Source organism: Sapajus apella, unplaced genomic scaffold, assembly GCF_009761245.1.
Source record: "Sapajus apella isolate SASKATOON/1434 unplaced genomic scaffold, GSC_monkey_1.0 scaffold12, whole genome shotgun sequence".
In the NCBI taxonomy this organism is placed as follows: domain Eukaryota; kingdom Metazoa; phylum Chordata; class Mammalia; order Primates; family Cebidae; genus Sapajus; species Sapajus apella.
In genome coordinates, this window is record NW_022436952.1 from 22,762,965 (window position 1) to 22,786,075 (window position 23,111).

General features: G+C 38.2%; 1 protein-coding gene across 7 annotated transcripts in view; it reads left to right on the forward strand.

The window, feature by feature from the left end:
• LOC116553115 (myosin-4) overlaps window positions 1-23,111 on the forward strand; it is a 73,353-nt gene that overhangs the window by 36,213 nt on the left and 14,029 nt on the right. Inside the window, exons 1-15 of one of the 7 annotated variants that reach the window (XM_032280270.1) lie at window positions 11,891-11,941; window positions 12,146-12,194; window positions 14,665-14,907; window positions 15,059-15,202; window positions 15,562-15,718; window positions 16,458-16,485; window positions 16,585-16,702; window positions 17,549-17,641; window positions 17,793-17,856; window positions 18,006-18,104; window positions 18,223-18,326; window positions 20,146-20,284; window positions 20,880-20,998; window positions 21,098-21,247; window positions 21,791-21,961. The exons of 3 other annotated variants lie outside the window; for them this stretch is intronic. In XM_032280270.1, the coding sequence (XP_032136161.1) occupies window positions 14,704-14,907; window positions 15,059-15,202; window positions 15,562-15,718; window positions 16,458-16,485; window positions 16,585-16,702; window positions 17,549-17,641; window positions 17,793-17,856; window positions 18,006-18,104; window positions 18,223-18,326; window positions 20,146-20,284; window positions 20,880-20,998; window positions 21,098-21,247; window positions 21,791-21,961 (1,590 nt within the window). In that variant the 5' untranslated portion in view covers window positions 11,891-11,941; window positions 12,146-12,194; window positions 14,665-14,703. Of the gene's footprint in view, window positions 1-11,890; window positions 11,942-12,145; window positions 12,195-14,664; window positions 14,908-15,058; window positions 15,203-15,561; window positions 15,719-16,457; window positions 16,486-16,584; window positions 16,703-17,548; window positions 17,642-17,792; window positions 17,857-18,005; window positions 18,105-18,222; window positions 18,327-20,145; window positions 20,285-20,879; window positions 20,999-21,097; window positions 21,248-21,790; window positions 21,962-23,111 lie in introns of those variants that run through there. 3 more of the 7 variants (XM_032280271.1, XM_032280272.1, XM_032280273.1) reach the window with 3 other exon arrangements.

Here is a 23,111-nt window from a genome sequence, read left to right on the forward strand (position 1 = left end):
CTATGCAGCCTTAGGACATGGTGCTCTGCATCTCAGCTGCTTCAGCTTCAGTCATGGCTAAACAGGGCCAAGGTATAGCTCAGGCCATTGCTCCAGAGTATGCAAGCCCAAGTGTTGGTGGCTGACTCATGCTGTTAGGTTTGCAGGTGCACAGAAGTCAAGAATTGAAGTTGGGGAATCTCTGCCTACATTTCAGAGGATGTATGGAAATGCATGGAGACCAGGCAGAAGTTTGCTGCAAGGGCAGAGCCCTCATAGAGAACCTCTCTGGGGCAGCATGGAAGGGAAATGGGGGTGTGGAGCCCCCACACAAAGTCCCCACTGGGGCACTGCCTAGTGGTGCTGTGAGAAGAGGACCACTATCATCCAGACCCCAGAACGGTAGACCCACCAATGGGTTGCACCATGCACCTGGAAAAGCCGCAGACACTTAGCGCCAGCCCATGAAGGCAGCCGGGGGGAGGCTGTACCCTACAAAGCCACAGGGGACAATGGGAGCCCACCACTTGTATCAGCATGACCTAGATGTGAGATGTGGAATCAAAGGAGATTATTTCAAAGCTTTAAGGTTTAATTCCTGCCCTACTGGATTTTGGACTTGCATGGGACCAATAGCCCCTTTGCTTTGGCTAATTTCTCCCATTTGGAACAGATATATTTACCCAATGCGTATACCTCCATTATATCTAGGAAGTAACTAATTTGCTTTTGATTTTACATCCTCATTGGCAGAAAGGAGTTGCTTTATCTCAGGTGAGACTTTGGACTTGGACTTTTGAGTTAATGATGGAATGGGTTAAGACTTCGGGGGACTGTTGGAAGGGCATGATTGCATTTTAAAATGTGAGGACATGAAATTTGGGAGGGGCTAGGTACAGAACAACATGGTTTTTCTGAGTCCCTACACAAATCCCATCTTGAATTGTAGTTCCCAAAATCCCCTAATGTCATGGGAGAGACCTGGTGGGAAGTAATTTAATTATAAGGGTGGTTACATGCATGATGTTCTTGTGATAGTGAGTGAGTTCTCATGAGATCTGATGGTTTTATAAGGGGCTTTTTCTCCTTTTGCTCAACACTTCTCCTTGCTGTCACCATGTAAAGAAGAACATGTAGGCTGGGCGCGGTGGCTCACGCCGGTAATCCCAGCACTTTGGGAGGCCGAGGCGGGTGGATCACTAGGTCAAGAGAACGAGACCATCCTGGTCAACACGGTGAAACCCCGTCTCTACTAAAACTACAAAAAATTAGCTGGGCATGGTGGTGCGTGCCTGTAATCCCAGCTACTCAGGAGGCTGAGTCAGGAGAATTGCCTGAACCCAGGAGGCGGAGGTTGCAGTGAGCCGAGATCGCGCCATTGCACTCCAGCCTGGGTAACAAGAGCGAAACTCCGTCTCAAAAAAAAAAAAGAAGAACGTGTTTGCTTCCCCTTCTGCCATGATTGTAAGTTTCCTGAGACCTCCATAGCCATGCTTAAATGAGTCAATTAAACCTCTTTCCTTTATAAATTCCCAGTATCTCCCACTCTACTGGTCCTTTCATTTTTTTTTTTCCCCACCTAACCAGTGTGCTATGGATCCTTTCTTTTTTTTTTTTTGAGACGGAGCTTCGATCTTGTTACCCAGGCTGGAGTGCAATGGCGTGATCTCGGCTCACCGCAACCTCCGCCTCCTGGGTTCAGGCAATTCTCCTGCCTCAGCCTCCTGAGTAGCTGGGATTACAGGCACGTGCCACCATGCCCAGGTAATTTTTTGTATTTTTTAGTAGAGACGGGGTTTCACCATGTTGACCTGGATGGTCTTGATTTCTTGACCTCATGATCCACCCGCCTCGGCGTCCCAAAGTGCTAGGATTACAGGCGTAAGCCACCACGCCCAGCCCTGGATCCTTTCTTAAACTCTCTCTTGGTCCTATTTCTTTCTCCAGATTTTGTCTCACTTCTCAACTTCAAAACAAAGTGTCTGAAAGCAATTACAGTTAGTGCTCGACTTACAACCACGGTCGGGACTGTGGACCAGTCGTAACACGATTTGGTCGTAAGTTGAGTTGGCTATATGTACAGTTGAAATGGTGCATGCGGAGATGGTAGTGCTGCCAGAAGCTGATCCACACTGTCGTACGCCCAGCTGGGCAACGTTTGCGCTGCCAGACGTGGAGCAGTCATGGCTAGCGATTGTGGTCGTAAAGTCGAATGGTCATAAGTTGCATAGGTGGTAAGTCGATCAATACCTGTATATATACACACTGTTTCCATTTTCTCACCTCCCACCTACTCTTGAATTCATTTCAAAATACTTTTTGCTCCCTCCACCTCATTGAAATGTATCTCACTATGATTCAATGATTTATTTGTTGCTAAATCAAATGGACACTTATCAAGCCTTAACTAACATAACGTTCCAATTATATTTTATAAATCTGACCATTCTTTCCTTCTGAAATTGATCTCTCCTCCTGATTTCCAAGACTTGTTCCTGCCCTGGTTTTCTTGAGCTTTGGCTCTCTAGTCTCTCCTCTCTCCTTTAGCAGTTCACCTTCTCCGTAACCATCAAATGTTTTTATATGAACTCAATGTGATATGACTCAAGGTGCCATCTTAGACCTTTTCTCTTCGCACTTTACATTTTTTCCTAAATGATTTCATCCACTCTGTTAGCTTCTATTACCACCCATAACCTATGAATTCTGACTTTACATCCCAAGCCTAATTCTCTCCCCTGAGAGTCAGACTCAATCGCTCTACTAATAGGCACTTCAAACACAAACAGCCAAAATGAATTCATGCCCTTTCCCTCGTCTCCTTAAAACTTGCTTTTGTTCCCATACCACTCTGTCATAGTGGATGGCAACATTATCCACTCAATTGCTCAAGCTAAAAGCTAGGAATCAGCCTTGAAATCTACGTGTCCTTCATTTCCCCCATATTCAATCATTAACTTTTTTTTTTTTAACTACTCTTACACATCTTTCAAGACCATCAATTTCTCTTTATCTTTGCTGTCATCTTCCGTGTCCAAACTACTATCATCTACTGCCTGGTCTTCCACATACCTACTCTCCCTTCACAAATCTAAACAATTCTAAACTGCAGGCAGAGAGATCTTTTTAAAAACAATAGGCTGATCACATCACTCTCTAGCTTAAAACCATCCCTTTTCTCTTAGCATAAATAACAAAATCCTAAAGGCCTTTCCCACCTTGGAAACTTCACCTTGCGATGCTCTTCATTTCCTAGTCCCTCCAGAACAGTTAAGAATTCCCTGTTATATGATCTCAACATTTATGACTTATAACTATAATAATGTCTTTCTCCCTCATTAAAATACAAGCTACATGAGTGTAAATTTGTGGTCTTACTTTTTCATCCTTGTATCCCTTCACTTGGGATTGTGCCTTGAACAGAGTTTATGCTCAATATTGATATTCTGAAAGTATAAGTAAACAAATGTTTCTAATTTTTACCCAACTTCTTTAAGCAGCAAAGTACCCACTCTTCACCCTACTCATCCTTCAAGGTTACCAGCTTCAAAAAGCATTCCCTAGTAGGAAGAAGAATCTGTCTGTAATAACCTAATATTTTCTGCCTTTCAGTTATTGCTTCCTGTCTTACATCGCCTGTTGATTTATTCCACCCTGATCATCTCTCCTCTTCAGTTATTGCATCCTGTCTATGTCTCCTGCTTAGTTATTGCACCGTCTCAACGTTCCACCCTTTGTCTCTTCTGCCCTTTTACTGCATCCTATCTCATGTTTCCATTTCATTTACTGCATCCTGCCTTATCTCTTCTGACCAGTTACTCCCACTTGTCTTTCCTATTTCATTATTTTGTCCTGTCTGAGCTTTCCTGCTCATTTACTATACGCATCCTGTCTTACCACTCCAGTTCACTTACCATATCCTGTCTTACCTCTCATATCCATTGATTGCATCCTGTCTTCTCTCTCTGTCTCTCATTTGTTGCATCCTGTCTGATCTCTCCCTCATTTATTACATCCTGCCTCTCTCCTTCATTTATCATATCCTTTCTTATCTCTCCTCTCCAATCACTGCAGCTCGTCTTATCTCTCCCATTCAGTTATTATATCCTGTCTTAACTCTCCTATTCAGTTACTCCATCCTGTCTTATCTTTTGCCTTCTGTTATTTCATCCTGACTTATCTCTCCTCTTCAATTATTGCATCCTGTTCTATTTCTCCTGTTACTCAAAGCAAATTCAGATTTCTGTCAGATTGATACATTTGTCTGACTTGTTTAAAGAAAAATAGCTGTATTTATCCACATTTTACTTCTGCATTTTCCCCAGTTATAACCTATGTTTAAGAAACAATTATTTTTTCAATCTTTTCTTAGTTTCCACACCTTGAAAATCAACAGACAACTGTTTACCTAGTAAAATTTATAGAAATCCAGAGTATTCACAAATAACTAGTACATGAAAAAGAAAACATTTAATCAATTTTCCCAACATAACTGCCTCTTATCTTTTTACAGTTTTCTTTCATTGCTATCCTATAACTTGAAAATAGAGTGTATTATCTTCCTATCTCTAATTCCAACACTGTAGGAGATGCCAGCTGTTGCAGGAACAGCAGTGACTTCCTGGTACTTCTTTTCTAGATTAAAGGTATCTTAGTGCCATACCCAAACCTTGAACACAAAAAAAATTCCTGAAAGGAAGCATGATATTTAACATAAAAGTCCATCTCCTGGAGCAAGACACCTAAGCAAGTCTTGCTCTCTAAATGGAACTGAGGAAGAGGTAAGAATTTAAGGAAATTGAAGATATAATTAAATTTGTCCACTGATTTATTTTTACTACTATTCACCAATACTTGGAAAATTAGATTCTCAAATAATAAGTATTAATGTTGCCTGAGCAGTGGAGGCAGCATGTGATTTCTCATACCTTAGATCAGAAATGTCAGATAACAACAAGGAAGAAAAGTAAGGGTAAGCCACATAAATGAGTAACCACCATTGGGAATCTAGGTCCTAAATAATAGAATAACTAGAAAGAGTTGTAACATTCTGTCTCCCCATTTTTTCCCCTCTTAGGCTTGCCTGCCCAAGAAAATGTGTGCTTCTGAGTTAATTATAACATCTAGCAGATGCTTCTCTATTCATACAATAAAAGAAGTAAGAGGAAAGGTATAGACAGCCACGAGGGAAAAGTAAATAAGCAAAATTGTTACAGGTATTGGGGCCAAATGATGAATATGTCACCAAGGTAGAATTTTTGAAAAACAGGTTCAAGGCTTGTATCCTGTAGCAAAGAAAACATAAGTCTCTACATATTTATATCTTTTCAGAATCATGTACTTTTCATATTTTCATGTGTCGTGATTCTAATTTATTTGTGGCATCCTGGTTTTGAATATTCTGCTTCTTCTGGGTAAGCATTACGGTATGTTCAACTGGATACCATAACATCACATGAAATTCCCATACATGTAGGTTTTTATAAAGTGTAAGTCATTTGACAGGAGGTCCCTCACTATCCTGTTAAATTTTTACTTCTAGCATTGCCTTTATTGTGTCAATAAAATACCATATTAGCTAAATATAGAAACTTTGAGTTGGAATATAGTCAAAGGATAGGCAATGGCTCATGCCTGTAATCCCAGCACTTTGGAGACTGAGGCAAGTGGATTGCCTGAGCTCATGTGTTCAAGACCAGCCTGGGAAACATGGCGAAACCCCCTCTCTACAAAAAATACAAACAATTAGCTGGGCATGGTGGTACATGCCCGTGGTCCCAGCTACTCAGGAGGCTGACGTGGGAGGATGGTGTGAACCTGGGAAGTGGAGGTTGCAGTGAGCCAAGATAGCACCACTGCACTCCAACCTGGGTAACGGAGTGAGAACCCTATCTAAAAAAAAAAAAAAAAAAAAAAAAATAAGAAAAAGAAAAAGAAAAAAGGGGAGGGAAGGAGAAGAAAGGGAAGGAGTGGGGGGAAGAAAAGCAAAAAAAAGGATAGGCCATGGTCTCCAGGGTAATCCTGCCTGAGCTGAGTACTAACTCTACCACACACCAGCTATGTGGCCTGGGCAATTTACTCATGCAGACTATGACTCATTTCCTTTTCAGTATATGGTAATAATAGTATTCTACTGTTCAGGTCTGCATAAGGATAACATGAAGCAATGTATATCAAATGCTTAGAATACACACATGACTTGTAGTAGGCATTCAAAACATGGAGCTATTTTTTTCTCATTCACTTCCCCGAAATTTTCCTTACCTGGAATGCTCTTCATTTAGATTTTTGCATGCCTAATTCTTTCACATTATTCATGTCACAGCTCAAAGAAGCCTACTTCTTGCGGTCCTCTGCGCACATCAATCTCTATCACATTACTCTAATTTATACTTTTCGTGGTCTAGCACTTGGAATGTGAAATTCTTCTTTAAGTATTTTTATGAGCATATTGTCTCCACTACCTCCCCCCATCAAAATATAAATTCTATCAGAGCAAGCACTTTGGTTTTTAAACTGTTGTATGTCTGCTCAATAAATACCAACTGAATAAGTGAATACTAACATGGAAAGAAGCTCAAAATACATTATAATGAAAAAAAATACAAGCTGAATGCCATCCGTATAATACAATCCCATTTGTATAAATATATACACTATATATATGAGGACAGAAATGTATTTGCATGTATAGAAAATTACCTCTGGGGAGTAGTTCAGATTCAGCACATAGTCATCCTTGACTTAGTTATCATCACTATGTGTACCTTCTCCAAAACCTCAATTTCGATCATACTATTCAGCCTCTGCACAAACTTGCACAAGAGAAGCAGATAATCTAAATAGGCCTATATCTATTGTGGAAGTTCAATCAAGAATTAATCACCTTCCTCCAGAAAAGCACCTAGCTCAGATGGTTTCACTGGTGAATTCCACCAAACATTTAAGGAAGAAATAATACTAATTATCCACAATAATTTCAGGAACATAAAAGCAGAGAAAATATTTTCTGACTCATTTTTTGAAGCCAGCATGACCCACACAAAAAACAAATAAAGATACCATAAGAAAGAAAACTACACACCAGTATCTCTCATAAACATAGATGCAAAAATCCTCAACAAAATATTAACAAATCAAATCCAACAGTGTATAAAAAGAGTACACACCACAACCAATTGGGATTTATTCCAATCAATCTCTACCCAATACCTTCTCTTCTTCCAGCTCACCTGCTTTGGATTTTTCATCCCTACAATTTCTTTGATATCATCAAGACCTCCTATCTATTGATATCCCTCCAGATTTTCATTGTTCTGATGTGTCCCCTCATATTCTCACATCCTTCCTTATTCAAGCTTAAATTTTATGGCACATTATTATAATTACTCACTTGAAAAGATCCTTAGCTCCCTTGTCCATCTCTCCCTATATTGCACTTACCTGATAAACTCTCATTTTGGTTAAACCCAAATATTCATCTTTTCTGTGAACACATCCAAGCAACCAAAGTTGCTGGAAAAAAGCATGTAACTTTGCTGAACAGGTCTCACTTTAACTTCATAATTATTATTCAATACTCTGGGCAAATGTAGTACGCCTCTCACTCTCCTCTGCAAGATGAACACTTCACATCCTCTCTCTATATATCCCTTACATCTCCTCCTCTACCCTCAGTCAGTCAATGACCTTGCTGCATACGTCACTGAGAAAACAGAAGCAAGCAAATACCAACTCCCTCATCTTTTCACCATCAAATCTACTAAGCTAAAACTTGCCTTCGCTCTCAGTCTTCTTTGCTAACACACAAAGTGTTCCTGCTCCCATCAGAGTCCAACTCTTCCATTTGACCTCTGGATTCTAGCCCCTCCCTCTTTTACATTATTAATTTTTAACTCTACAGAATTTTCTCCCCAACATAAATATACTTAATTTTGCTCATCTTTTAACAATATGCTTAGTTTCTCCTATCTTGACCCCATGTCTGCCTCCAGATACCACTTCATTTATTCACTATCCTTCTCAACAATCCTTTTTTTCTCTAAGCATTATTATGAGACAAAGTACTTGTCCCTAGGTGTTGAATTCCCTCCAGGATTTGGGATCTTAGGGGCCCCAGATATTGGAGAACACAGACCACTGTGTCATTTCCAAATTATTGACCCACAGAATGCATGTGCCTACGAAAATGACTTTTAACTCACTATATTTGAGGCAATTTGTTATGCAGCTATAGTCACTAGGACACAGTCCAAGCCATCATTCTATTCCATCTGCATTTTTGCAATGCCTATCTACCCTTGGCCCTGCTACCCACCACTGGCCTACCCTTGATGCCTGCCATCTATACTGAACATAGAAAGCAGAGTGATTTTTAAATCCCGTCAGACTGTATTGCTTCTCTTCCCAAAATTCTCACTGGCTTCCCATAACATATGTCATTGTGTACAACATGATGTTTTAAAATAAGTATATATTCTGGAATAGCTTAATTCAAGTAATTAACATATGCATTACCTCATATACTTAGTTGTTGTAGTGGTAACGCTTGAAATAGACTTTCTTACCAGTTTTCAAGTATACAATGCATTGCTTTTAGCTACAGTTATGATGCTGTATAATAGAGCTCTTGAACTTACTCCTCCTAACTGAAACTGTATATCCTTTGATCAACATTTAATTCTCTCTACCAACCCCCAATCTCTGGTACCATTCTACTCTGCTTCTGTGAATTCAACTTTAGATTCTACTTACAAATGAAATCATATGGTATGTGTCTTTCTATGCCTGGCTTATTTCACTAATATAATGTTCTCTAGGTTCATACATGTTATCACAAATCGGACACTTTAGGTATACTCCTACTTTGGAGACTTTGTACTTTATGTTCTCTCTGTCTGAAAATTCTTCTTCCAGATATTCATATGGCCTGCTCCTTCACTTCTCTCAAACTTCTACTCAAATGCCACCTTAATATAGAAGCGCATCCAGGTCACCTCCTGCCTGGTGCAGTATTCCCTTTCCCCCTCACTCTGTTTTATCATTCCTTTTATAGCACTTAATACCATCTGACGTACTACATATTTACTTATTTGTTTATGTATATCCACCCCTGCCGACTGAAATTGCCATAAGGGCAGGGCTTTGCCAGTTTTTTGCATTATCCCCTGTGCTAGAACAACAGCTGACCTATAGTGGACACTCGGTAAGTATGTACTGAGTAAACAAGTGAGTCAACAACCTACCCACGCGATGAAATATAACTGTGTAGAATATAATAAACAGTTGACTTGAAAGTGACTATACAACCTCTTTTCAGTAGTGACGGCCCTTTGGAGCCTCAGAGAAATTTGAAAGAAGACAAACACCAGTCTGACTTGCTGATTCTTAAGGGGTTTTTTTAATTGATGTCATGCTGCCACACTGGACACTATAGAAGCTAGGACATGAACATCTCCAACCTGTCCCAACTGTATTTTTAAACAAAATTTATTTAATAATAATAATCTTCATTAGACATTTCCTAACTACCATCTATCTTCAGCTCTTTACTACCACTTTAACTCCGTGGGTATATTTGGGAGAAGCACCAGCAAGCCATTGTGACCTTCATCTCTAATGAAGAATGTTTCCCTCAGCTACCCCTGCTGACACTATCCTAAGCACTTTACATATGTATGTATGTGTATTAATTAAATAAGATTACATATAATGAAGTATATATAATCTCCCATATGTAATATAATAATATAATTTCTGAAACATGTTTCAGAAATGATATATACTTTATTATATATATAATCTCCCATATGTAACATAATAATTTCTGAAACATATGTTTTTATATGTTTATAATAATATTTATAATATAATATATTATATATAACAACGTTATAATAGTAAACATTATATTACATATGGGAAATTATATATACTTTATTATATGTAATCTTATGTATTTATATATATGTCATATATATATCATATATATCATATATATGTCATATATATATAATTCATACAATCCTGTAAGGTGAAAGCAGTATTTGATTTTTGATTTATGTTTTTAATAGATAAGGCAATGCAAGGTTATAGAAGCTTATCATATTTCCTAAACTGAGGACAATAGAGAGTGAGCAGCTTTTACACAGACTGCTTAAATACAGCTGCCAAAATAACTCTTCCAATTTAGATTGAAGCCGTTCTTCCCACTCATATCTAATCACAAAGAACTACACAAATACAAAAAGGCTTCATGTTACTCTCCTGTGTTTTCTATGCAATCCTTTAAGAAGCAAGTCTAAGGGAAATGTGTACTCCCTCATTCAGTGCTGCTTCTCTTCTCTCCTTGTCTAAGCTCTGCAAGGTCCTCTGATCCACTCCTAGTGGCCCATGATAGGGGTGCCAATAGAGTATCATGCTCCTGTTTCAGAGGTTTCAAGATCTGAGTAATCAGTCTATCTGTAATTGATCAGAGTTCTAACTTTTATGTGAAAAGTCCTGACTATCTATAGTCCTATAACTAACCCTATGTATCTTGGACTCACATTCATAATTTCTTCTTTCATCTTTCAATTTCAAATACAGTAAATAGATTTAATACATACTGATTATGTCTGCAAGTCAGATGTTAAGTTCCAAAAGAAGTAAAAATAAACGAATTGTGAAAATCTGAGAGAAAAATTAGAACAAGTTTCCTTCTGGCTTAGAGCCTAACGCTTTGGGTAAGTCGCTAGACTTCTGTGAGTTATTTTCACAGAGATATTTTTCTTAAATCCTGACCACCTCTTTGATAGAATTTTATCAAAATAAATTTTAAAAGTATAAAAGATTCAATCTGTCAATGTGTTAAAGATAAATTCTAAGTCAACAGAAAGCAGTGATCTCATTAATCAGTAATTTAAGCCGGCAGATGACAGTCGAAAGCATCTAACCAGATCTCAGTTAGGGTCACATTTAGAGTAGGTATATTTCCTGCCTTATTCAGCAACAGCTGTGTATGTAGCAAAACCACCAAAGGCCAACTTATGAATATTATGGACATATGTGATGGCCGACCCATCTTTTCAATCTGCAGGGAGAATACTGTGGATATCATGATTTTCCTCCCACCTTAAATAAAAATATGCAGTACCCACCTCATTAGAGCTATAGCTAGTCATGAGAGTCTGCCCATGAACTAGGAATGCATGTTTGTTTCTCCTTCCATTATGCAGTGGAAATATGCATGGAACATCACACAGCATCCTGTTGTTCCTTCAGTGAAAACATACAAGCTGGAGATATCCATGGAAAGTCCTCCAGAAAAAGAACAGAAGTGTTTATATCTATTCTAAATCCCTTATGCCTCCCCCAATGGTCCATCACCACTGCCTAATCTGAGAATTCACTTTCACCTTCATATTTAGACTTTTAGACTTTAAAAGAATCTATCACCGGTCTTTCTAAAATCCAGACTGTGGCTAGGAATTTTGTCTTAATATCCATGACTCACTGCTTCCAATCATAGTGTCAGATCTAAAATTCATTCCAGGCTCCTTAATGGCTCTAAGAACCAACAAATTAATTAATCCTAAACTCCTCACGTCGGGCTCATTCTGTTGGACCAATTTTATAGGCAGAGGAGTAAGTGGGAATCTGGCTTTGAATCCTGTGACGAATGATGCAACAGCCAAGCTGGAGAAACAGCCTTAGAAGCTCTGAATCCCCATCCCCTATCAAATGCCTATAAAGAACCCTAGATCATCCTCTGTCAAATTATTTATAGGTGACAAGAAATATTTCTAATTATATCCATTCACAGCCACAGTCAGTGAATATTGTGCAAAGAGATTGCCAAAAACGGTTTTGCCAAGTAGGTTCGCAGCTAGGACAGCTGAGGTGGCTGCTGTGTTTGCAGAATGGTCTGTATAAAAGTGGAGCTGAGATGCCTCTGTCCCATCCTTCCTCAAAATTCTTCAAGGTATGTATATATGGAAGAACACTTAGTTTGACGTTCCTGCTGATAGTGATTTTTCATTTAAAGGAGATCTGTTATTTCCCAAATTTTAATTTTTCTTTCCAACATTCTTAAGGATGACACTGTACACAATATAGTTATTAGTATTTTGTGATTAAATGGGGGGAAAAAAGAATCCCGCATTCTCTTTATTTTTTCTTTCAACAGTAGTTGTCTGCTTTGAGCCCGCCACCTTCTTCATCTGATAGCACAAGAGGTAAGAATAATTTATTATTACACTCTAAAGAACAAAGGAATCTCTATATTGCTACATCTTAATAAGCTACCATTTTATTTCCTAGTTTAGTTTTGGGAGTAGGATATCAGGGGCAGCTGTTCTTTAAAAATGACTTCTCATAAAATTTTGGCTTTTCAGGCCACTTAAAACTTAATGAAACTTCTCTTTCACATGTTGTTAGAACTTCAGAAAGAATGCAACCATCATATGTAATATTTAATGTGAACTACTACTCCAACTTTACCCATAAGGATACATCAGAGAGACTGCATGATAAAAATCAAGATGTGTTTACCTGGAAGTTGATATCTCTAGGTGCCAATCCAGGCTTTCACTGATTCTATTTGTCTGGATCAAGCCAGTTAGCCTGTATGTATCTCGAAATACAGTGTGTTACAGTGGAATCAACAACAAACCTGGATTTAGCAGAATAGGACTCATGTCTCAGCACTCCCACTTATCACCCATCTCTGTGACACTGAATGACCCTTAACCTTTCCAGGCCTTAGTTTCTTCATCAGTAAAATGAGGAGGCTGGATTTTATTGACTGCTAAGGTCTATCCAGCTCTTGCCAACTGTGATCGAAGTCAGTGGTTATCAAGGACTCCTGCACAGAATCGAAACATTTAATGGAACCCTGCTAACTGTGCGTGTGGAGACATGTACTTCTGGTATTATATTAAGGGTATACATCATGAAAACCTATTCTACACTTAAAAATTATTTTAAATGAGTTTATATTTAATACAGCATCTATATTCATTTAGAAAAGAACAGAAAACACTGTTAATGTGGAAATGTTGCTTCTTCAAACTTGAGGCAATGATCACTGTGTGGGTGGATTCAAGGACCCCCTGCAACAACCTGAGGCTCTGTGGGGGCTTGATCCACAAGTTGAGAAATAACTAATCTATAATGAGACAGGGGATGGGAAGGGTAGCAATCGCCTTTCTGTGTTTCCTGGATACACTGCATTATAATCTCCACATGGTAGGGTGTTGTTAATTCAAAGCTGCCTGGTGTAAAAACAAACACAGAAACAAAATATGATGTAGTACAATAACATTTCTCCTTCAAAGAAAAAAAACCTGACATTAAATGTTCCAGTATATATCCCCTGAAAATACGTCTAAATTTCATAGTGTCATCAGGACACTTTTACAGATAAGGCTGATTTTGGAAATAGACTGTGTGGTAAATTCCACAGCCAACATTTTAAGTTGAGGGGAAGTTTAGTGCTGATGATAAAAGGTCAAGACTCTTTCTGGAAAGCCTACAAAAGGTGGTGGCTACCACTGTTGTTGCCGCCATCATTGCTGTCATTATTATTGGCAACCAAGACACTGCTTTCCACAACTATCGCCTCTTCTGCTCCACAGAGGTCACCTTCTTTTATTCTGGCCACTCACCCTGTTCTTGCCATCAGGACAACAGGACTTATTTTATTTTCTCATAATTAGTTTGTCAGTTTTTTCTAAGTTCATTTTGGCTTGAAACTTTATACTGGCTATCCATTTCAGAAAAAGTATTTAGAAGACTGGTATTTTTAAAAGGAGAAGAAGAAATAGATTATAAACCTAAAACCCAAGATTCAGATTTTTAAAATCCATTATGCTGAAATCCAACTAAAAACAAAGAGAAATACAGACTAAAAAATACAATCACTATAAAATTTTATTAAAAATGAAGATGTCTTTTCTCTCAGAATCTTTTAAAGTTGTTTTTGCTTTAGATAATATTTCTGGCTTTAAAACAATTTAAAAACTAATAAAAGAGATCTGAATTTTTACTTAGTGAAAATTATATGTTGAATATTCAGCTTTCATTGTAGTTATTTTTTCCTTTACTTACCTAATACCTGTCAGTGAACTTGGTGTTTATTTGTAATTATTAGATCTGGACTTATGTCCTGAAAGAACAGATGTACCTGTCCACATTCAATTTTAGTAAAGCTGACATCCAATTTTAGTAATTTGGGATGGGAGGAAAATTTGCCTAAATACCTGTATTTGAATTTTTAAGACAGGTTCATTTATATTATAAAGCCACTGGAAACAGTTATTGTCTATATCTTTGTATCATCACAATGTTAAGTGGAGGGGTTGGAAATAGGAAAGAAAAGCAACAAGAAAAGAAAAAAATTCTGAACATGCTTGGAGCATCACAAATGTTGCTGATAGAATATTGATTCCTCCACATTTCTCAACTAAGGTTTACAACACAGAATATGGAACTGAGGCTTAAAGTATCACAAAAATTAAGCTACCAACATAGTGCTTTCAAATCAGTGAGCTGATCTCTCAGCTCCTTGACATGGTACACAGGAGTGGTCCCTAAAGGCAGGGGTGAGGAAACTAGCATGGGATATTAAGCACATTAACATGAAATCATCAGAACAATTCTCCACCCCAGCCCTGAATCATCTTTTGGCTCTGTTTCTTCCTCTAGGTACACCTAGTCCAGAACTGCCATCAATAACCTGCAGCCATGAGTTCCGACTCAGAGATGGCCATTTTTGGGGAGGCTGCTCCTTTCCTCCGAAAGTCTGAAAAGGAGCGAATTGAAGCTCAGAACAAGCCTTTTGATGCCAAGACATCAGTCTTTGTGGCAGACCCGAAGGAGTCCTATGTGAAAGCAACAGTGCAGAGCAGGGAAGGGGGGAAGGTGACAGCCAAGACCGAAGCTGGAGCTGTGAGTAAAGCATCTGCAGCTGATTAGACTCTGCCTCATTTTGGGTTAAGTTAGATGATACTGATGGTTTTGTTTTTTTTTTGTTTTTTTTTGTTTTTGACCTGGACTTTTCTACTCCTTATTTGATACTGGCTCCTTCTTTTCTTAACAGACTGTAACTGTGAAAGAAGATCAAGTCTTTGCCATGAACCCTCCCAAATATGACAAGATCGAGGACATGGCCATGATGACTCACCTGCATGAGCCTGCTGTGCTGTACAACCTCAAAGAGCGCTACGCAGCCTGGATGATCTATGTGAGCACCCTATCAGCATTATTTCTCACTCACTTTATGTTCTAACCATGTTAGCCAAAATAAGGGCTTTAAATAAATTTGGCTATTGCACTGTTCTCTTATGACCAATCATTTGGCTAATGTTGTAAATTCTGATATGTTTTTAAATGTACATGTGGAAAGCCATTTACTTAACTGAATTAGTTGAAAAACTGAAGCATTTGGTGCAGCAGCAATGATGGAGGGAGGCAACAAATGAATGAAACTTGATGAGAACTAACACAGTACTTGGGTCCCTCTCTGTTTGCCCTTAAAGCAGTATTTCCAAGGTAAGTTAATTAAGGTGATTGCTGACCGAGCAACCCTGTCCTTCCCCACAGACCTACTCGGGCCTCTTCTGTGTCACTGTCAACCCCTACAAGTGGCTGCCGGTGTATAACCCCGAGGTGGTGGGTGCCTACCGAGGCAAAAAGCGCCAGGAGGCCCCGCCCCACATCTTCTCCATCTCTGACAACGCCTATCAGTTCATGCTGACTGGTGAGTGAGAATTACAATTTCCATAGCCATTTGTAAAATATTTGTATACTGTTATGAGAAAAAACATAGGGCTAGTATTCTGAGAATAAATGTTCAGCACAAACATGATAATAGAAATCATAAAATTAGGAAAATATATTTAGGATAAAATGCATGAGTTCCGAACAGAAAAAATTTTGCTTAGATTCCTATGCTAAGCACTAGTTTCAAAAATAGAGGACATTTTGCTTAGATTTCTATGCTAAAACCCAAAATTAACTAATGGTAGTTCCGCCTCAAAATTAATTATATTTAGGCATCAACTCTGCATTTCAATTATAGCTAATACGTAATGTCTCCTAAGAAGTAAGTTCTGATATCTCTCAGTGACAAGTTATCACAAGCACAGTATAAAACTTTGAACTGTACATTAACAACATGACATAATTTTGAACTACAAACCAGGTGACTGAATGGGACACAAAATTGTTATTAATCTGATATTGATAGATTTTTCTCATGGATAAAATGGTAAAATGATGCATTACATAGTCCATACATTAGAAAGATAATGGGATTATTAATTAGCACATCTTTGATACTTATTTTTAGAAAAACCTTATGAGAAGCAAAGCACAAATTCATATAGCTATTTTTGCAAATGGGGAGTTTTAAAAGACAATTCTGAGTTTTAAGTACTGTGTTAACCTATGTGTTAAGTGTGTTTTTCTTAATATTATCTTTGTTTTCTCTTTCACAGATCGTGAAAACCAGTCAATCCTGATTACGTATGTAGATTTCACTACTTTCTTTCTGTTGAGTTTTAATCATTGTAGTGGCTGCTGCTACTTTAGATTCTGACCTTTTCTGCTGTTTGAACTTGATAGTGGAGAATCTGGTGCAGGGAAGACTGTGAACACAAAGCGTGTCATCCAGTACTTTGCAACAATTGCAATTACCGGCGAGAAGAAAAAAGAGGAACCTGCCTCTGCTGGCAAAATGCAGGTGTGTATGATATTCATCTAAGGACAGAATAACGTATTTTTAAATCTAACCACATGCCAATCAACAGCAGACTGTATGAAGAAAATGTAGTATGTATATACCATGGAATACTATGCAGCCTTAAACAAGAACAAAATCATATCCTTTGCAGCAACATGTACACAGCTGGAGGCCATTGTCCTAAGTGAATTAACACAGGAACAGAAAACCAAATATAGCATGTTCTCTTATAAGTGGGAGCTGGATGTTGAGCATGCATGGGCATAAAGATGGGAACAACAGACACAGGAGACTACTAGATGGGGAAGGGGAGGAGGGAGGCAAGGGCCAAAAAACTACCTACTGGATACTGTCTATGTTCATTACCTGGGTGACAGGATCATCCATACCCCAAATCTCAGTGTCATGCAATATGCCCATGTAACAAACCTGCACATGTATCCCCTCAATCGAAAATAAGAGTTAATATTTTTTCTAATTGACCGTGGTGCTTCAAAATCATAGCAACCAATTGCAAGGGATGCCAGAATTTAGAAAATAACTCTTAGAAGGGCTTGTGAGAATGAGTTGAACAGGGCAACGTATTGGCAAGCAGAATGGGCAAAACTTCTCACAATCATTTTTTTTTTTAGGAAATGTTCTGGGCCTGGGAAATACAGAAATCAAGACCACGTCACTGGAGTGTCCCACTCCCCTTCCAAATTTATCTTCCTTTTAACTCATTTTGGAAAGCCTTACCCTAAGTTACAGAATACTGTGCAGGGGCAATGGGGAAGGGAAAGAGGTCAATGGGAAATTATTTACTGCAAACTTTTTTCTTTATCTGTCTTATCCATTTCTCTTAAGGGGACCCTTGAAGATCAAATCATCAGTGCCAACCCCCTACTCGAAGCCTTCGGCAATGCCAAGACTGTTAGGAATGACAACTCCTCTCGCTTTGTAAGTGTCTTGATCTTCACTGTCATGTGAGGATCAGCACTGCCACTTCTGTGTATATGGTGTCAATATTTTTTCCATCTGCTTGGTCGACAGCTAAAGAAATAGTTGCGACTTTTAATGTGTACAATAATCTCTCCTTTTGCTTTTTAAGGGTAAATTCATCAGGATCCATTTTGGTGCCACCGGCAAACTGGCTTCTGCAGATATTGAAACATGTAAGTTAATAAATATTAGTGATTGAGAATCTTTTTCTTTGGGGTACATATTGGAAAATCTTGTACTTATTAATGCTGTGTGAAATTTTCAAACACTTGATTTTTCACTGTGGCCTCTTCTTTTAAGTGAGCTTCATCTGACTTTCCAGATCTGCTAGAGAAGTCCCGAGTTACTTTCCAGCTAAAGGCTGAAAGAAGCTACCACATATTTTATCAAATCATGTCCAATAAGAAACCAGAGCTTATTGGTAAGACACATCTTTATTTCTACCAAAGAAGAATAACAGCCATTCTAAGAAGCCCCTCTGAAATGTTTCTGAGGACCAAAGTCACACTGTCTATTATTGTTCTTTTCCATGTGTTCAGAAATGCTTCTCATCACCACCAACCCATATGACTTTGCCTTTGTCAGCCAAGGTGAAGTTACTGTGCCCAGCATTGATGACCAGGAAGAGCTGATGGCCACAGACGTAAGTAATAGGTACAAAGTAGGAAAAGGCAAATTCATTTTCCAGTATACAACACTCTCCTCTATTAGGGTAGATAGCAGTGGCAGGAAAAACTATTAATAGGTATACAACCCTTTGGGCTTTCTTACTCCTGGAAACAGATCCTGCTACATTTGTTAAAAAGCTTTCAGTGCTTGTAATAAATGTTGGATCTTTAGTATTCCTTAGCTAGTAGGCTCCTTTTATTCTAACTTACTAGTCATTTTTTGTTGATGTTTATGCTCGAATATTGATGTTTCTTTGTTATTTTATGCCAGAGCCCACATCCAAGAATCTGGGAAGGAACTACAATATTATTACAGCTAAACATGGAACTCCCATGATTCTTCCACAGTCACATGTAAACATAAGCCTTGTTTTGAATAAACCTCTGCGGGTTAATGATATACCCCTTTCTACCCCCAGGCAGCATTAGAAGAAGTGGGTTATCTACTTCAAAATTTTGGGGACTCCATAAGCCTTTATATTTGTTTTTGAAACTACACACCCTTTCCCCACCATCACCTCTTTTTTAAGGATTATTACTTTTTGGTTTACTTTATGTATAAACTCTCTCTCTCTCTCTCTCTCTCTATATATATATATATATATATATATATATATATATATATATTTCATGTTTTCTTTTGATTTCTGAATAATCTTCTTTATTTTTAACTTTAGTATCAGTGGGACTATCCCAATACTCCCATGTTAGGATAGAAAGTGCTTGTAAAAATGCTTTTTCTTGTAAAATATTATTTTCAAGAAGTCAATAATTTATTTGTGTGGCTTTATCTTATAAATATCAGCTTGTACTCTCTATAACTTATTATTATCTTTGTATGTCCAACAGGATAGGGAGCTAAGAAACACACCCTAGTCTGGGAGGTTAAAAAAATGTAGCAGTCTTGCTCTAGGACCTCTGTAATAATGTCTAGTTTCTGTAAATAGGTACAGTTAGTGAGCTGGAAGTGGAAGGCAATAATCTAGGGAAAGAGTCTTAGGTAAGAATGGTAAATAAACATATCTTCCTCTGCCTGCTCTGATTCCTGCCCCCATTTATAAGCCTTTTCAAAGTCTATGTGGGCAACTCAAAAGGTAATCAAAATTCAATAGAGAAAAAAGACACAGAACTATTACACTAAGGTGAAATTCCTTGTTTTCACAAATGTCTCTTCTCTGAATGAGAAATAAATGACTAGGTAAAGTTTACTATCCCAGGCATCTGATGATCAGCTGAGCTGTGGTTTGCTATCAGAGAGGCATGTGGAGAAATACTCACAGCCACTGCTGTTCTCCTCATACCCTGTTTCCAACTTCATCCCTCATGCCCTTTAGGGTGGGAAGGTAGACTGTGGTTATGTATTTGGACAGGACAAATAGGAGAAGGAGGAGCAACAGAGAGACTTATGAAACTGGAGAAAAGAAACAAAAATAGCCAAGAGACCATGAGGAGCATGTGCCTGAGAAGCAAAGCAGGGCTGAGGTGGAGAAAAGGGGAAAGCACTGGTCTTGGCTTCAAAAGTCATGGCTCTGAGTCCTGGTTCAGTGAGGGTGGACATGTCACATCATACGATGTGACCAAATGGACTCATGATTCAAAGGGAAAGACTGAAGCAAACCTCTTGGTGTTGCCATACGGATCAAAGAGGTGAAGTTTATGAGTACCATTTGAAAATGGCAAAGTGCTAGTCAAATATAAGGCATGGCATTATTAGAACAAAGTGGGAGACAGGCCCGGTGTTCTGAGGAAGTCTTCCATGGTGCTAATAGGGAGTAAATTCAACTCTTTTGACAGAGTGCTGTGGACATCCTGGGTTTCACTGCTGATGAAAAAGTGGCCATTTACAAGCTCACTGGAGCTGTGATGCATTACGGGAACATGAAATTCAAGCAAAAGCAAAGGGAAGAGCAGGCGGAGCCAGACGGCACGGAAGGTACCACTCTCTATTGGTATCTTCCACTTGACAGAACTGACATAGTGAGCTTTTCAGAGTCAGGAACCATGTTTTCACTTTCTCTGACCTATCTTGTGAAGGGCAAAAGTATTACGGGAAGAAAATTACACACTGCCTAATGTTTTACATTATTGAGCAGATTTGTGATTTCTGCTCATATTCCATTCTTCATTGGCTTTTCGTAAGCTAATATTCGCTATTTGACTAAAACATTTTTTATTTCAGTGAATAATCTGTGTGCTCACATCCACTGAAAGAAACAGATCTAAATTTTTCTGTCACTACTCCTCTAGGTTAGGATTTCTCAAATTTACTATCTGTGGTCTACTTTTGCCACATGTTAAATATCACAGAGAACATTGATTCCCCAACTTTCAATTTATCATCACGAGAACTGACTAAAATTAGCCCAAGTGGTGACAATACTTTTGAGGCAATATGAACAAACAAATAGGTTTCATGATATTTGCACATATTACTCTTTAAGTAAAACATTTTTTCTTTGTCATCATCATTTACATTTTAAATTATGTAAGCCATGGTCAGTTTCACCATTCTCACCTTGTTCACACAGTTGCTGATAAAGCTGCTTATCTGACAAGTCTGAACTCTGCTGACCTGCTGAAAGCCCTCTGCTATCCCAGAGTCAAGGTCGGCAATGAGTTTGTCACCAAAGGCCAGACTGTGCAACAGGTAAACATGACTTAAACTCTGATCTATTTGAACCACGGGTGACTCAAGAATTCATCATTGTTTTCAATTTAAAAAACTAAACTATCACTCCTATTGAAGGTGTACAATGCGGTAGGCGCTCTGGCCAAAGCCATCTACGAGAAGATGTTCCTGTGGATGGTCACCCGCATCAATCAGCAGCTGGACACCAAGCAGCCCAGGCAGTACTTCATTGGGGTCTTGGACATTGCTGGCTTTGAGATCTTTGATGTGAGTAGTGAACTGACAGAAAATTGGCAAGTACAAATCCCCAGTCATTTTATCAATCTTGTTAGAGCATACAAAATCATTTTTACAAAATGTACTTTACAAAATGTACAAATGTAATTCCTACTGAAAAGAGTCTTTGAAAAGATATGAAAAGTAAATAGGTACAAATAGGAAAAAAGAAAATTCTATTATTTTGAGTCTAAAAGTCTCAAAAATTGATCCATGAGAGGTTAAAATGGTCAAAATCTATCTGGATCCTAGCAGATGAGCATAAAAACACCTTTTAAAAATTACTCTAAGGGAATATTTAAGAGTCCTCATTTAACAGTATTTTGCCTAGTATGCATGATCTCATGTGGTTACTTGGAAAACAAAGTATTCAAAGAATCAATTCTAATTTGTTTAGAATTATAACAAAACAATCTGAAGGTTTATAATTTAATAAACCAAAATGCCTTGAATTCAGGAGAAAATACTAATAGATGCTCTGTAGATAGAATATTTAAGTTATGAGTAATTTCCTATATTTATCTTGTTATGTAGTTCAACAGCCTGGAGCAGCTGTGCATCAACTTCACCAACGAGAAACTGCAACAGTTTTTCAACCACCACATGTTCGTGCTGGAGCAGGAGGAGTACAAGAAAGAAGGCATCGAGTGGGAGTTCATTGACTTCGGGATGGACCTGGCTGCCTGCATCGAGCTCATCGAGAAGGTTCATACGGCTTTTCTAGCTTTCAAAACAAGAAAAACAAATTACTTGCCTCCCTATGCTTAATCACACTCCCCGTTCTCATAGAACAAGCAGTGCTGTTTCATTACATGCTTGTATATTCTGATTGGTTGTCAGGTATGTCCCAAATGATCTGTTATTAACAAGTAAAGTAGAGCAGTTTATAAAAAAAAAATGATTATCATTCACACACTCATGGATTCACATTTATCCCTCTAAAAGCTTCCTTCTCTCTCACTTTTATTCCTACATGATTTCATGCATATGGGAGAAAGGGAGGAAATTACAGCTAATCCCCTGCAGTGTGTAATTAACCCTGGTGTACCCATGACAGTGTATTGTGCATGAGTCGTCATCCCTCATGTGTAACAAGGCAGGCTATGTCAAGATGTCTTAAAGACTGGAAGGTTAGCCCTTCAACTGTTGCAGTCATCAAGTCTTCCTTCATTCATGATAACTACTGAATAAATACCAAATCTCTGTATCACTCACCTAGAAAATGGGCCCTGAATTCCCCATTATCAAGAGGGTAGAACAATAGTTACATCAGATCTAGATATGTTAACACTCATCAAGAAATCGTTAAACACTTCCAAAAGTATATCGGGAGCTTGTTGTGTACTTACTGTTATCAATGAAGTGTATGTGTGAACCCTACCCTAAGCAGAGGGAAAGGAAGAGCAAATGTAATTTTCACCCAGGAATACTTAAAATACTCAGGTGAAAATTCAAAAAAATATGAAAGATAAGAGTTTAAAAGCAGACTAGGTCTGCACCATTTGGGGAAAAGATATGTAAATTTGGCGACATAATATCTCTACTACTCATGAAAACTTGATGGTCCTCAGAAAAGGCATTTATTTTATTCTCTAGTATTTCAGTTTCTGTATCACCAAAATAGTCTTAGGTATACAATTTATGAATTTGTTAAATCATCAGTGTTGAATCTTCTTTCAGTGTTTCATATCAAATACAATGAGAAAAAAAGCCAAACTGTTTGAAAGGAAAACCAAATTACTATCATTTAACGCCACAACGGTGGAGAATAAAGGGTAAAGTACAGAGTTCTAATGATACACCATAAGATGGACTTTTCTCCTAGAAATGGATCATTTTTAGTCCTTACACATAA